The 15,581-nt window shown below is 41.6% G+C and overlaps 4 protein-coding genes across 4 annotated transcripts; 2 read left to right on the top strand and 2 right to left on the bottom strand.

The window, feature by feature from the left end:
* The first annotated feature begins 1,904 nt into the window (after positions 1–1,904).
* On the top strand, positions 1,905–3,186 carry LOC135653901 (CASP-like protein 2D1). Its single transcript, XM_065175542.1, has 3 exons — positions 1,905–2,443; positions 2,514–2,622; positions 2,697–3,186. The coding sequence occupies exons 1-3, from the start codon at positions 2,259–2,261 to the stop codon at positions 2,961–2,963; spliced, it is 561 nt and encodes a 186-aa protein (XP_065031614.1). The 5' UTR covers positions 1,905–2,258; the 3' UTR covers positions 2,964–3,186.
* A 680-nt stretch (positions 3,187–3,866) lies between these two features.
* Positions 3,867–4,576, bottom strand: LOC135653876 (protein S40-6-like). The gene has a single exon (XM_065175499.1). It carries the CDS (start codon positions 4,491–4,493, stop codon positions 3,981–3,983), a length of 513 nt encoding a protein of 170 aa, XP_065031571.1. The 5' UTR covers positions 4,494–4,576; the 3' UTR covers positions 3,867–3,980.
* A 1,176-nt stretch (positions 4,577–5,752) lies between these two features.
* Positions 5,753–9,403, bottom strand: LOC135653891 (uncharacterized). Its single transcript, XM_065175520.1, has 3 exons — positions 8,966–9,403; positions 6,286–7,768; positions 5,753–6,206 (listed from the first exon to the last, which is right to left on the bottom strand). The coding sequence occupies exons 1-3, from the start codon at positions 9,347–9,349 to the stop codon at positions 6,124–6,126; spliced, it is 1,950 nt and encodes a 649-aa protein (XP_065031592.1). The 5' UTR covers positions 9,350–9,403; the 3' UTR covers positions 5,753–6,123.
* Positions 9,404–12,691: 3,288 nt separating this feature from the next.
* LOC103970589 (peroxidase 1) lies at positions 12,692–14,193 on the top strand. Its single transcript, XM_009384420.3, has 4 exons — positions 12,692–12,933; positions 13,031–13,219; positions 13,307–13,472; positions 13,559–14,193. Exons 1-4 carry the CDS (start codon positions 12,715–12,717, stop codon positions 13,975–13,977), a joined length of 993 nt encoding a protein of 330 aa, XP_009382695.2. The 5' UTR covers positions 12,692–12,714; the 3' UTR covers positions 13,978–14,193.
* The last annotated feature ends 1,388 nt before the right edge of the window (positions 14,194–15,581 follow it).

Here is a 15,581-nt window from a genome sequence, read left to right as displayed (position 1 = left end):
TCTCTTTGACCTAAATGCCATAAGATATAATAATGAGTATATCTGTATTAAGGTGGCTCTTAGGCCACGGGCCTTCGGGTTTATAAAAAAAAGTTGTTTTAAGAGGGGAATTGGGGGACACGTCCCCCAAGCAAACACTCCCTTCGGTCATTCCTAAAGTCATTCCCTCTGGTCGAGTTGCTTGCCCGGAGCTAACATAACTCCCTGTTAGTGAGTGAGCTACGGGGTACAGCCCGTAGTTCACTTCACTTTGGTCGTTAAGTTGCTCCTTTATTGACTTTTTCTCGAATTTCACTAGCTCCCTAGGGAGCTAGTGAAATTCTCTGCTTATAGTAAGAAAAGAAAATAAAGAAAAGAAATAAATAAAGAAAAGAAAAAGAAATAAAAGAAAATAAAGGCGAAGCCGCATCTTTTCTAAGCGCGAGTGCTAAGGGGAAACTGGCACAGCAGGTTTTCAGGAAGTACCTGGAAAGTGAATAGAATATATGGGAGTGGTCTTCTGACTATTTTCTCTTTCAGTGCTGATAATGTAACACCCAATTTAATTTATAATATGCTTCTTTAGTTCCTCAACAAGTGACAAATGTATCGGGCCCCATCATCTAAGACAATTAACAGAATAAAGTGACAGCCTACTTCTAGTTAAAACATTATGTTTCTATACGGGGATGTTTGATGGTATTTTGGCTATGCCATAACTAGTACCAAAAGAAAAGGTCCAACTATTGCAAAGGCTTGGGGCTTTATATACTGCTGGCCATTTTGGTTATGATATGGCTTGGGTTATATATATACTGACTTTTAGTCATTTTAATTACGAGAGATGTTCATTCTATGTCAGTGAGTGAATTTACATGCTTGGTGGTGTCACTATGAGCCATTGGATTCCACAATGGCGATGGAGTGATCAATCTTTGTTTACGTCGGTGTGATGTATGATGATAAAATAAATTGATAGAAAAACCATCTGCGATGTTCAATCATATTCTTATAGTAGAATGTGTTGTGATGAAAAGTATTGATTGATCTGAAGTGGTGTATGCAAGCAGAAGCTTGTTGCCTTGTAAAGGTTGTGGTTCTTACATTTCCAACTTACATGGGATCATGTGGCATCATCGAGTAATGATAGTTTGCATTCAACATATTTGTAGCTATGTATCAGGAAATTATCATGCCTCTTGACAAAACAAAAGACACATCCATCGGGGCCCTCTACCCCACTGTAGTGACCCGATAGAAATCAATCAATACAGTTCTTCCTTCACACCTCTCTCTCTCTATTATTCAACTTATTCTCTTTCTATCGTCCTCTCACCGCCCTAACATTTATTTGTGTACCGATCCTTATCATTCATGTTATAGCCTCTCTCTCTCTCTCTCTCTCTCTCTCTCTTGGTCACCCGACAGTTCTTCTCACACATGCGCACACTGTCATGCAGAATCCAACTCGAAGGAGACCGCTACTCCTCCTATCGGGTCCCAACAGTAAAGAGGACGCCCCACTTCACATGGACAATCAATCTTATTGTTCTCAACTCTTCTGGTCCTCACGTGTACCTCGCATGACATAACCATATTTCAGTGTATTATTTCAACAAATAATGATAATGAAAATGTTTTTGACATGATCTTCGAAAAGATTTCATTTTTAATAAATAGTTGGCATGGTGTCTTAAATGAATTTCACATTACGAGCGAAAATAATAACTATATCATAACCATAACTAATATAGGTTAGTTTGGTAAAGAAATATATAAGATACATAAAACACACACAACATTTTAAAGAGGAATATTACGAAATGACGGAGTACTGTCTAATAAATATGTATTAAGTACACGGTGGAGACAGCTTCATGCATTAACTTATTAGGATGGAGTAATGCTACATGGCCCAACTCGAGCCATGAATGGTGTTGTCCTTGTAAGTTAATGTAACATGTCCTTCCTTTGCCTCACAACCAAAGACGTGAGAGGAGGAGGTGTGACGTCCTTCCTTTGGTGGGTAAGCCAATCCTTGGATAAAGTCATTACTCGGTGAAGAAGCTACCACAAGCATCTCAAACACTTGGTCATCCATAGGCCATGATTGCTGCACTCCAAAAAGCTACCCCTCTGATTTAAGACTCACCCACCGCACTTCAAATTGCTTACCGTTGAAAAGGAGGCTGCATTCGACTTAGATCTCCTCCACCTGCCGGTCCTCCAAAGGAGCAAAGATCCTCTCAGCTACACCGAGTTGTTCATCAGCTTGGAGCATGAGACGTGGAGCTGGATTCGCTCCTGCCTCTTCCAGCCATGGCAGGACTTTCAGATCTCTGGATCTCTTCCTCAGGCTCACAGTTATTCCCCTCAGTGCTGCCTCCCTGTGGGTGATGGCCACCAACAAGCAGGCCAACGATGCCTACGGGAAGGTGGAATTCAGCAACATCACCGGACTCAAGTAACAAGCTTCCGGCTCTATGTGTTTCCCCTCTTCGTCTCCTGTGGCTTGATGCTCTGTGGTCATGTAGGTACTTGGTCTGCACAAATGCCATCTCCCTCGGCTACGCTGCTGCTTCGATTCTCCTCTCTTTCCTTGGGTGCTTCGACAGCGACTGGCTTTTCTTCATCTTGGACCAGGTCATGGAATCTGACTGCGTTCCTGTGTTCGACATGTTACTGATTTGTTCTCGGTGCTCCATGGTGCGTAACAGGTGTTTGCCTACCTGATGGTGACATCGGGATCAGCTGCGACGGAGGTGATGTATTTGGCATATCAGGGGGACACGGAAGCCTCATGGAGTGAAGGGTGCAGTTACTACGGCAAGTTCTGCAGCAAGGGCAAGGCGTCGTTGTTCTTGCACTTTGCGGCGTTCGTGTGCTTCGTGGCTCTGTCACTGCTTTCAGCTTACGAGGTCTTCAGCAAGTATGAGGCACCTCCTCTTTCTTCTTCCAAAGACGTGGGAGACCAGGCGGGATAGTCTCGAGATGTGCTGTTCTACATGTATTTGTTCTATGTTGATGGTGTTTGACCTCCGATTGCTCCTCTAGGACAAGTATATTCCATCCAGTTCTTATTTCCCTGAAATCACCTACGCATTCGGAACTTTCTTTCATCTACATGCATGGAGGAATGATGAGCATATTTAGTTCTCGTATCGATTGATCGAGGAGTAAAGAAACCAAATCTTAAAAAGATCATCATATTCTTAGGTTTATTATCAATTGGAAAGCTCAAGTGGGTCTGGAATTAGAGCAATGGCACTGTGCTGCCCTACTACAAATATTTGCTCAACTCAATGATCGGGATCTTAGAACAATCTTCCTCGCACGCTCCTTTCATATTGGACAGCCAAGATTACAAACTTCATCTTCATTTTAGAGTACATATCACAGTCTTCCATCTTTCCGAATGGCCATCATCAATCGTATCGATCTATTTTGACGTAGTGACTAATAGCAGAAAGTACTAAAATACATGTACAACGTCACACATCTCTTTCACACAAAAGGTGGCGAGTGACATGAGCCCGGTGATCTTTCTCATCCGTTTGGGCATCAGACTGGGGATTGCCCCATCTGCGCGACTCCGGCGTGGAGGCGCCTTCCTTCTATGGGACGCGACTCGTGGGATCCACCGGCGACGATGACAGATGAGGCATGAAGAGGAGTTGTGCGGCTCACGCCACCATTCATTGACGACTCTTTCCTATCTGTTTTTGGTCGCTTGTCGGACCCTTTTAGCTTCTCCATTCTTGCCTTGTTGTGTTTGTTCCTGTGACGGCTACTATCGCTATTTCTGTTTCGTTCCCGTGGCATTAATTGCAGTTCAAACAAAAGCTTTTTCTCTTAAAATAATTCATTAGGAATTTCTTATTATAATATTGGCTGTAACAATCACTGTAGGCTTTCTAATTATTGCACGAATAATATAACAGGAACTATTAACAAGTCATCAAAGGGCCCAATACAGACACAAAACGTTTCGGGTTTGGATTTCAACCAAAGAATCCGGTCCGACTCCAAACGGCGTCCCGAACGCGGCTCATGTCCCGGCCCTTGAGCGTGCGGCCGGCCCCTTCGAGCACCGACGTCGCCACGCTCCTCCCCTTCTCCCTCGCCAAGTACTCGTGCGGCGGCACCCACCCTCCGTCTCTTGTCTCCTCCTCCACCTCCCGGTCGAACAGCCCGACCGGCGCGTCAGGCTCGGCCTGGAGGAACTTGGGCCAGACGGGGACCTCCACCGGCGCCGAGGCAGCCGACGCGGCGCTCCGTCGTGGCATGCATCCGTCCTCGAAGGCGAGAGAGAGTCCGCCCTCTCGACGGGCGGCCCATGGGCGAGCCCTGTTGAAATCGGACCGGCGCCAGCTCGACTCGCCGGCAGCTGAGCCGTAGTCCGAGGACCAGAACACCTCGTCCTCGGCGAGGTCGGGGAAGTCCGCCCCCGCCACGTGACCTTCGTGCGTGCAGCCGAGGAGGCGGTCCGGGGCGTGCCTCCGCGCCTTCGCCATCGAAACGAGACCGGCTGTTCGAGAAAGGGACGGTGCCACAGCTCTTTCTTCCGCGGAACCTTCCGATCGCGGCCTCGGGAGAGATGCGGAGGCTTCATTTATAGAGCGCGCGCGGAGCAGCAGCCTCGATCGTCTTGACAGTAGAATCGTGACGGCGGGGGCTCCACGTAGGACCCGTCGACGTGGGCAGGGGGGGCCCAGTCCCACGTGGGTGCTCGGTGGATGGCGGACGGTAAGCCTGTGCTTGATCGACACCCGTCCCGTCGGCCCCTCCTTGGATTCTAAACATGTCCTCGTCACGACAATTCAAAAATGTGGCCTTCGCTTTTGGTGTCGCTGTACCGCGACGACGATGCAGTATTGCTGTTGATTGATCGCGGTGGCTGACGAGAGAATGGAAACAACTTCTTTATTAGACTGGGTGTCCTCTGCGAACCGAACAAAGGAATCCTACCTCCAACGAGCTCTATTCCCTCTCCTGTCTACTTCTTTCAATAATGCTTATCCTTCTTCTACAACGGCGTTCAGGTCTGCTATGAGCCGCTCAACGTAAGAAGACAAAAAGCACAGGGGTCGCTCTTACGCTGCATGAGGGCACCCCTTCTTTTTGGCGACTGCGACCGCGATAGCTGTAGCTCGAGCTCGCGCCTCTGATCTCACGACGCGTGGTCATGGCACGGCTTATCTCTCCGCTCCGTGACGAAGACGTTGTATGACATGACCATGACGCGTCGGCCGAGCTCACGTCTCGGCACGACGACAAATCGGATTTTTTCGGATATTTGTACTTATCCACTCTGCATAAATCAGATTAACTTCATGTTAAAATGAACGTTGATTGAAAGAAACATAGACGAATCATCGTGTTTAAGACGAATTTGGGGATCGGAGAAGATGTGAGAGATCCAAGGCTTGGTTTTAGGAATCAGAATCTTTCCTGCCGCTGGACCCCAAGAAGCATATAGTATGATTCCATGCGACACGAGATTCTGTAGTGGCATCACCGAAAGTTGTCCTCCCTAATGACCCATTAATAAATTAGGGTATTATTGGTACAGTGGAATCGACATGATTAGGTGTGATTAATGTGCTTACCGTTTAATATGGGAATGCGGTGGTAACATTTACTAGATAACACTACACTCGAGGGAATCAGTGCTATTGTTTATCATCTAATGGTATTAAATGACATTCCTTTGTTTAGAGCTCTCTGTCATCTGAAGAGATGTATTTGACACGAGCAGATGAACTTTGTAACATGCAAAACAATATGACTTTGATGATGATTTTATTACATGAATATAGAAGCAAAGACTGCTTCACATTCCCCAAATGAATCCACCTCACAGACATGTACAGAACAAAGGCAGACCCAGTGGATGATCTATTATTGCTCGGGTCTACAGATGATAAAGCATCGAACAATGACATTTACAACTATCGATATATTTATCGCATTTGAGAAAATTCTGACCTGGTTGATTGTATAAAATGAGACCACTATCACTGTACATTGTGTTCGTGATCCTGACCATAGTTGGGGAACAGAGAAACATGAATTGGCAACGAATGCAAGTTTCGAGCAAACTCTGCTCCAGATTGGCGAGAAAACCATCCTTCAAGATTAACATTACGAAACTTGAGTACTTGTCTCTGGGACCAAATAACAGCCCAGTATTAGCCTGGCATGATCATGGGGGCGCATATCTTCAACTGCCAAATGAATACTCATGTTAAATCTTTTAGTTTTAGGGATTGACACAGCTGAATCTTCTGCCAAATGAATACTCACTGTTCTTCTGAGTTCCTCTAGGCCATTCGGTACATCCTTTCGTTCCCGGTGTAACATGAGGGTCTAACAAATCGGGGGAACACAGCCCCACACTTGGGGAGCTTTGGCCCACTTCATCAGACTTGGCATCGGAAGAAAGGGTGGCATTTGGCGTCCTACAATTTGAGAACCTTCCGTTAGATAATTCTACAGAAACGTTCTTGCTATCACCTTTAGTTGCAGATGACGACCTCCAAAACCTACTTATAGAAGATAACTTCTTCCTATGCTGTCTTGTGGCTGTCGAGCAAATTTCACTGATTCCACTGTTTATCTTGACATTGTCTCTTTGCTCATCCCAATATGTTCCTCTTACCGATCCATAACTTTCTTCACAGATGCAATTCACAGATGGGTCACTCCCTTCTGGAGAATTACAAGAAGCCTGCCCCACATGCTGGCTCACAGTTTCCCAGCCACTATCATCTTCTACATCACTACACCTATTGACCGTTCCATTAGCATATTTCACTGAGTTTTGAAGAAACAAATCAGTTTCCGGGCTGACAGTATGAATTCTGGAGGCATGACTTGCAGGGCTGTATCCATAGCATTGTCCTATCTCCCGCCCATTAGTCTCTTCTATTGGCTGGAGTTCTTCAAAGACAGACACGCCCCCAGAAGCAGGAGGCTGGTAGTAGAACTCGATACCTTCAACTTTAATTGAGCTCAAAACATCTTTAAGCATCTCTGCTTCTTTCATCATCGCCATGTCTTTGTCGATACCACCTTGCACTTTCAGAAATGCCTCCATATCTGCTTGGAGGTTGCACAACTGCAGATACTTCTCCTCAAGCATGAGCTTTGCATCTACCAACTTCATTTGTACCCTATCTTCACGCCAAACTTCTGCCATCTGCAACATCCTCCGCTCTTCGTCCATTTCCTCTTGAAGTTTCACAGACTCCCTCTTCAAAGCTTCAACTTCAGCTTTGCCTTCACCGATCTCCTTGGCCAGTTCATCATGTACTTCCTCCATAAGCTCGCATACCTTCCTCTCCTCCTCAAAATCAAGCAAGTACCTCTTAGTTAACAACTTTACCTCAGCGAGTTCATCAACCAGCTTGGCATTCACAACTTCCAACCATTTTCTGTTTTTCCTTTCTTTGCTAAGATTACACTTGACGGCTTCAATTATGCTGCGGACTTGCTCATGTTCTCTGTTCCTCCATGATGCCTTCTCTACCGCAAGGCTCTTCAAGAAGTGATTGAGCGTTTTCTTTGCTGACCGTTGCTCAGACTCAAGCTCAATAACATAGCTACGAGCCTGTTCTAGCTCCAGTTGGAGGGCAGACATAACGGAGATGCCATTTACCTGCTGGTCTTCGAGAAGCTTCAGGTGACCATAGCATTGGCAGATATCCTCTATCACATTTGAGGGTCTGGAGTCCCACTTTTTTGCCTTCTCCACTATACAAGAGGGTAATGACGACGAAACTTCTGCCTGGTCATAAAAGAGGAATATATATAGGGTAAGCTCAAATAGATTACAGATCAAAAACAATATTCAGTAGTACAACAACAAGAACAGAACCTTATACAAAATGCCATTTTTCTGGCACATTGGTCTGTTTTGCCATGAAAACTGAGGTTTGGTAAGAACAGACACTCTGGTTTCAGGTGCAATGATGACAAGCAAAAATGCTCGAACAACAAAGATATATCAATAAGAGAGGGAGAAAATTAAGCTTAGAATAGCAATGAAGAATAACACTATGGGCTATTGGGAAGTTCTAGTTATTCTTGACCAATAGCAACTGAACTTAGAAAAGGAACGACTATATCAGAGATCAAAATTATCTTTAGAATTCAGAATATTCAGTTTAATAAAGGATATTTCTCTTGGCAACCCCTTTTTCCTATTTACAGCCCCATTTTAAGAACCTTTAATATTCCTAAGATACTCCTCTATAATGCACTCAACTTATCACTTAATTTCGACTAACTCTTCTAATTCCTTCAGTACAATCCCTTTTTCTTCCCCTTCTTCTTTCTCATCATCTTCTTATTTTTCTCATTCTCTTCATAATTGCCGAGGCATCTTTTATGGTTGATGTTGCAAAATGATGAAAAAAAGGATAATCAAATGAGATGATCTGAACATCAAAGAGAAGGAGATGACAAATAGTTCTTTACATTGTTAGATCGATTTAATGTTTCTAGGGGTTAAGCTATCGGATCACAAGCCTGGAAGATGATATTTTTCCATGTCATCTTCTGGGCTAGTCTGCATCAGTGGTTGTGGGAAATAAGAGTATGATTGATAATTGAGGGCTTATATTTAGTAAAATTATATTTTATTTTATTTACATGGTTGTATGAAGTTAGGGGTTGTCAATAGTAATCTCCTTAACAAATCAATTATCCCTCTCTTTCTTTTTTTTTCCAATTTGGATTTAAATATTGAACAACTTGCTCATAAAAATCAAGATATTTTGGTAATACTTTAACATGTTCATGATGATATGCTTTTTACGAGAGCAATTCGCTTTCAGACTTAAAAGGCAATCTTTAGGACACAAACGCAATAAGATAAAGAAAATACTGTGGAAGACCTGATCAGAATCTGGACAGTAAAAATGATAATAGAGAAGATCCGGAGACGAGAGAAAAAGGCACCAGATCATGGTGGTGGTCTTACCGTAAACCCTAGCCGAGGGCTCCTTCCAACATCCCCAGCACTCAAGGGACGAAAATGCCACAGAGCAGCAGCGAGCCGCCGCGCCGAAACCACCGGCGCGGCCCGTCGGACGCCATCCCCGCCCTTCCGGTGACTCGCTCCGCCTGCGGCGAGCTTGCCGTCGGCTTCGGAGGACCTATCTGCGTCCCAAAGCTTCGACCTCGGCGGGGGAGCGTCGGGGGCGGGGAAAGGTCGGTACTTGACGACGCGACGGCGGCTGCGAAGGCGACGGCCGCGGTGGAGATGGTGATTCCGCTTAGGGGGCACATCCGAGGAATGGGATCCGGAGGTAAGCATCTCTGGAGCAGTTGCCCTGAGGTGGACGCGGGCGTCAGATGGCGCCATTGGCGTTTACCTGCTTGGGCGCGATTCCAACGCCATCGGAAGATAAGAGGGGGGGCACTGTCGTCGACCTCGTGTTATCTTTGAGCCGCATCCTCATCAAAAGACTAAAATACCCCTCTGTTCATATGTAGCTTTGGCTGAAACTTTGTTAATTAACTTTAATTAAAGTGCACATCAAAAAATAGTCCACATATAATTTTCTCATGTTAGTGGTCATGCAGTCTGAGGAAGTAAAATATATATACACTTACTGATGGAGAAAAATATCATAAAGAATTGATTTACATAACATGTTGAAGGAAAATGAATGCATTTAAACATACATAAACAAGAAAATATAAGTCCTTTTTGGTGTAACACCAATTATCACTTGTCACTCCATGTAACACCAAATAAAAAGGCACATGAAACTATCACTTGCTACAAGCCAACAATATGTGGGAGGAAGGTCACAATCAATAGATGACTACCTAAAAGTATGAATTGGAAGTTGTCTCATAAATATTTGTATTATATCTATCTTTTGTCAACTGTAGCTGTGGAAAGACCTCTCAGAGATCAATCAGTTATTGCCTGTGATTGATAACATTATTGAACTTCTTTTTGTCTCTCTTCATCTCAAACAGAGCCAGTAATTGGAGTTTGAAGAAGTTCACTGAGAAACAAGTTGCCTACATCCTCGGTTACTGTGTTACTTCTGAGTTCCTCTCTCTCTCTCTCTCTCTCTCTCTCTCTCTCTCATCGTATCTTATCTTCTCCATTCCATGGAAAGCTTTGAAAGGGACTCATGGATCCACTTAAATGCTGTAACATGTGGTCCAAAACAAAACTAAATATGAGTGTGATGCCATGGAAGAAGGGACTCTACAGCTAGAGACGGGAATGCCATCTTTTTAATGCAGAACTCGGAAGCTCACATGGCACCTCTTTGTCTGATGCCATGGAAGAAGGGACCTCGAAGCTTTTTCTTGATTCAAGTCACGTTCAAGGTGGTTCGGTTGGGTGGGTGGCAGACGGCTTTTATGAGCTTATCTCATCAGCTGAGTTTGGCTGCTGCAAAGTGTAGACTTAATTCTTGGGGAACTCCAATCGATTTATCCAACTCAATATTTTTATTTTTATATTCAATAAACAAACCAAATTAGTAGTAAGTATCCAATTCTCTTTTTTTATTTTCCGATATGATATAATTATATTTATTCTTACATCCAACTCATAAAAAATAAATAATAATATTCTCATCGAATCTTTATAAGTCAATCAAGTTGTACATCTTCGTCAAAATTCAATATAGCTCAGAATTGAACCGGTGCATGTGAGATATGATCGGAGATCATTTACGAGCAATCCTTTTCTATTCATGCTCTAATACTAAGTTAACTCTTATATTAGTTGTTATGACCCGATGAAATAACTAATATACTAAATTGGTTGAGTCAAAATCACAAATTCAAATTATAATACTAATATTAAGAGTTATAAATAAAATTAAATACTTTTAATTTAAGAACCGAGATTAATATGTCTCGTAAAAAGTCTTGAGTAGCTGACTCCAATTGGTTAGCACATCACTACATATAACAACATTCAAACATCAACATCTTAAATAATCGAATTCATGGTATTTCGATTGAAACAAACATACATATTATAGATTAATATTGTGCTGTAAACTGATGAAGATTCATTGCAGTCCAATCAGGTAAAACTGTCATATTTATTGTTCTATTCTCTGAAGTCTTCCAGTTGAAGATGTGCAAACTGAAATTAAGAGCTTACACTTCAAAAACACACACAAGAAAAAAGGAGTTTAAAATGTTGTAGATTAATCCAACATTGCTGGTAAAAGCTAATCTTATGAGCAATCATCTCCGACAAATTATGTCACTTAGTCCTCATTATTTATGTGTGATCAATCTTCCATGGTGCTTATCCACAATCTCAGTGCCAAAAGTACAGAAATAATTGAGTAACCTATGGCACGTAGAAAGCACTAATCTATCATAAACTCCTGACATATTCCTACTGACGCGGTCGAGTATCCCTTTGACCTCTAAACTTGAAGATAAAAATAGTGACACCGAAACAGGTGTTTGGATGAAGAATTGCCTGTGTAGTACACAGTACGTTAGCCTTGAAGTACACAGTACACTCCTATCAGCTGACAACCTTACTTCAGGGATGAGTCTCACATGACCCTTTGATGGAACGAAAGAGTACAACTCATTTGGTCAGTTTCAGTAATTCAACTAGCTTGATTTTGTTGAAGGCAAATATGAAATGAATACATACATCAATTCTTCACTCACCTTTTTGGGTGATCTTGAGAGAGGACCAAGCTAAGCTAGTGGAATCATTGTTCCTTCTTATCAATAACAACAAGGATAAGTTTTAATCCATTTTATGGGCATTGAAGACAAAAGAGAAAGAAAACATGCACTTAGGGGTCCAACTTAACCTCCAATATAGCATTAATCTCCTCTAGAACAGACAGCATGCTAGCCTTCACTGTCACAAACAGTGCAAAGTGGACTTAATATGGTGCCTTCATCTCCAGAGTTACTTTTTTACTAGACTTTGATTTGATAAATGTTGATTAATTATCTTGTATATCTACTGTAGACTGACTCTATAAGATAAAAGCTAACCCTAAATTTGCTTCTGACAGATAGAAGATAACCCTTTAATTTAGCCTACCCTTAAGAAAAATGCATGACAAATATAAACATACCAATATAAATCTCACATTCATAGTTCTTATGAACTGATGATACCTTTTCATGCAAGAGTTATACAATAAGGATTATGTTTAGCTTGGATACCACAAGGTAAATCATTTATTAGTGCTTCAGAACTATTTTTAATAATATTTGAATACGAATTAATAAATATAATTTTTATTTGAAAGAATAGATCTGGTCATAATAAATAGTTAAGGGATATAAACAAATTATTATTTGTCATATATTATGATCAAATTACTTGACCATATGGTGAAGATTAGTGGATAGTTTTGCTGTTTCTAAGATGGTGTGAGCCTCATGTAGTGTAGTGGATAATGAAATTTAAGTTATTTACCAAGTGAAAAGGATCTTCTAAATTCTCAATAGAAATGGACAGCTTTGATTGCGTAGCAGATGTATACTTTATTACGGCATAACAAAGTCAACCCCTTTTCTTCCAACACATTATACTCCAATCTTCTCTCCACAATCTTATATACGTAATAGAGAAGAGGGCTTACCAAAAGATTAGCATATTTTTATTTGTATGATAGCCTGAACAACTCATCTATATAAACAACCTATGGCTCTCTACTCTATTCAGACATCCAAAGAGAATTTAACCTTCATCTTCTTCTCAACATGAGGTCTTCCATGGCTCTGTCCAATTCCTTTCTGCTCTTGCTCCTTGGTTTCCTTTGTTGTAGCTCGACAGAAGCCCACGTCGAGTTTGGATTCTACAACGATACATGTCCCCATGCAGAGGCTATAGTTCTTCACGAAATGACAAGGATTATAGCTGACGACCCAACACTTGCAGGCTCGTTGTTGCGGATGCAATTCCAAGATTGTTTTGTTAGAGTATGCAACTGCGTCCTTCTTCTTCTTCTTCTTCTTCTTCTTACTTCGCCACAGACGTGAAAATATAGGCTAATATTGACAAGTTTATTGTACGAAGGGATGTGATGCTTCCATCTTGTTGGATTCTTTGAACAACAACGTGGCTGAGAAGGATGCCATCCCCAACAAAAGCCTTCGGGGTTTCGACGTGATCGATCGGGTCAAGGCTAAGCTGGAGGAAGCTTGTCCGGGGATCGTCTCCTGCGCTGACATCATAGCCATGGCAGCTCGTGATTCGGTTTACTTGGTGAGTCGTGTTATCTTATGCAACACACAGCCGAAGTATGAGTTTCGGAAGGTTGCTTCAGATATCTGAAGTCATTTGAATCTGCAGGCAAATGGACCATATTTTCCGATTCAAACTGGCCGAAGAGATGGAAACAAATCAGAAGCTTCTGACCTCATGGCTAATCTGCCACCACCGACTGCCAACATCACCGAGCTCAAAGCTTTCTTCCTCCAGAAAAACCTAACCGTCAAAGACCTTGTTGTTCTATCAGGTAGCCTTTCTTTATAGTTCTACTCGCACTTCTCTCGAAGAAAAGGCTAAACATCCGAGTATGACTTTGGATCTTGTCATGATTAGGTGCACACACCATCGGTTTCTCCCATTGCTCATCCTTCTCGCAGCGACTGTATAACTTCAGTGGGAAGGGTGACACGGACCCATCACTGGACATGGAGTACGCAGAAAAGTTGAAGAGGAAATGCAAGCCCCATGATCATGATGACATGAGGACCCTGGTGAAGATGGATCCCAACAGCCCCAGAAGATTTGACTTGTGCTACTACAGGCTCGTCTCCGAGGGGAAAGGCCTCTTCGCATCCGATGAGGCTCTCCTCCACGACCCCGAGACGAGAGCGTACGTCGAGCGCCAGGCCATGGCATCGTCGGCAGAGGAGTTCTTCAAGGATTTTGGGAGCTCGATGGTTATCATGGGAAAGATCGGAGTGCTCACACACCAGAAAGGCGAGATCAGAAAGAAGTGCGCTTACGTCAACTAAATAAGCTTCATGTTCTCATGAAACCTGTGATTGGTGGTCCTCTGGTTTGATGTCTGCTTCGAGTTTGGGAGTTCGGTCTTGTGGTTTGGATGGTTGTCCAATTCTTCATCATACACAATAATGCCGCCATGTCTGCGTGCAATCTGTGGGTGTCTGCATGCATTTATTTGTAAGCAAAATGGAAGATTAAGTTGACTACAATTGCTTCGCTTCCAACATTGATTTCTTTTCTCCAAAAAACGAAAGGAAAGAATCTCGCTTATGTCACCACAATCCATAAGATCTATCAAAGTTAGGAAGAAATGAATTCCTCCAAAGATTATAAATGGCCAGTTCTTCTCAAAATATATACATTATTTTACAATCATTCATGTAAGATATCAAGTGAAAAATATCCCTAATAATATTTAGAATTCTCCAAGATGGAGGAGATTATCTACTAGGGATATCGATCATCATCTTAGAATTTGATTAGATGTGGACACAATAAAAATTATTCTTAAAGGCCAAACAAAATCCTTCCTGGATAGTCTTTATTTCAGAATAGTTAGTATGTTATTAAGATACTTGCAATCGAAAAAAATAATATAAACATCATCATGTCAAATAGTAAAAGTCAACATTATCATCACATTCATAATTGCAAGAATTATCATGATTTAATTTGATCTAATCAATTGTTAGGTTTTCACATTTAACAGGATAAGGGTAAGGCTTGATTCGTCCCTCACGTTCGATTGACTTTGTAATGGGTATAAATAGGAGATAATTTTGAAGAATAAAGCAATAGAATGAGTCAATTTTTTTATAAATGATATTATTTTGATAACTCATAAAACTAATAGAGTTGTAACAATAAATACTTTTTTACAAAGATGTAAGATATATGTATATATATATATATATATATGTATGTATATATATGTATATGTATATATATATATACATGTATATATATGTATATGTATATATATATATACATGTATATATATGTATATGTATATATATATATTTATATATATATATATGTATATATATATATATGTATATGTATATATATATATATGAGTTGTTTAGAATTTTGATACTTTGTCTTGCTCTCATCAATTAATGATGCATTCGATGATAATAGAGAGATTTTCTCAACTGCATAGCAGAATAGCAGATGAGATTTTCTCAACTGGACGAGGAAATCTTGCTGCTCGTGAGGAAATCCTCTCCTTCACCGGTATAAATAGGCATCATATATGATATTAATTGAGATGTGTTTTCTTTATTTCTATAATTTCACTCTTCGGTTTGTCATAGTATTAGAGCCAAATAGAATATTAGAAAATTGAGCATGCTAGGATGCGTAGTTACCACCTTTGGATAACTTGAAAGGAATAAAGGTTGCTGCATTAATGGAGATAAGACCTGTATGTTGGAAAGTACTATGGTTCCCGTGGGAATAGTAACTGTAGCAGTAGAGGTAGATGATGATATCGTCATGTCCACTATAGTTATTATGGATCGACAAGTTTTATAAATCAGAGGTAATATGATGAGATGTGCTAGAGTCCACGATCCAATTATGATCAGTAGTATTTGGAGTAGTCGTAAGA

Source organism: Musa acuminata, unplaced genomic scaffold (genome assembly GCF_036884655.1).
Source record: "Musa acuminata AAA Group cultivar baxijiao unplaced genomic scaffold, Cavendish_Baxijiao_AAA HiC_scaffold_42, whole genome shotgun sequence".
Lineage (NCBI taxonomy): Eukaryota > Viridiplantae > Streptophyta > Magnoliopsida > Zingiberales > Musaceae > Musa > Musa acuminata.
This window is presented reverse-complemented; position numbering and strand designations above follow the sequence as displayed.

What these genes read in the sequence shown, in the direction of transcription:
- LOC135653901 (XM_065175542.1), top strand. Translation starts at nt 2,259, where the DNA reads ATGAGACGTGGAGCTGGATTCGCTCCTGCCTCTTCCAGCCATGGCAGG. An exon ending in AGCAACATCACCGGACTCAA is followed by an intron (nt 2,444 to 2,513) that starts GTAACAAGCTTC and finishes GTGGTCATGTAG; the next exon opens with GTACTTGGTCTGCACAAATG. An exon ending in TTTTCTTCATCTTGGACCAG is followed by an intron (nt 2,623 to 2,696) that starts GTCATGGAATCT and finishes GGTGCGTAACAG; the next exon opens with GTGTTTGCCTACCTGATGGT.
- LOC135653876 (XM_065175499.1), bottom strand. Translation starts at nt 4,493, where the DNA reads ATGGCGAAGGCGCGGAGGCACGCCCCGGACCGCCTCCTCGGCTGCACG.
- LOC135653891 (XM_065175520.1), bottom strand. Translation starts at nt 9,349, where the DNA reads ATGGCGCCATCTGACGCCCGCGTCCACCTCAGGGCAACTGCTCCAGAG. An exon ending in GCCCTCGGCTAGGGTTTACG is followed by an intron (nt 7,769 to 8,965) that starts GTAAGACCACCA and finishes TTTTATGACCAG; the next exon opens with GCAGAAGTTTCGTCGTCATT. An exon ending in TAGAGGAACTCAGAAGAACA is followed by an intron (nt 6,207 to 6,285) that starts GTGAGTATTCAT and finishes TTCATTTGGCAG; the next exon opens with TTGAAGATATGCGCCCCCAT.
- LOC103970589 (XM_009384420.3), top strand. Translation starts at nt 12,715, where the DNA reads ATGAGGTCTTCCATGGCTCTGTCCAATTCCTTTCTGCTCTTGCTCCTT. An exon ending in CTCGTGATTCGGTTTACTTG is followed by an intron (nt 13,220 to 13,306) that starts GTGAGTCGTGTT and finishes TTGAATCTGCAG; the next exon opens with GCAAATGGACCATATTTTCC. An exon ending in AGACCTTGTTGTTCTATCAG is followed by an intron (nt 13,473 to 13,558) that starts GTAGCCTTTCTT and finishes TGTCATGATTAG; the next exon opens with GTGCACACACCATCGGTTTC.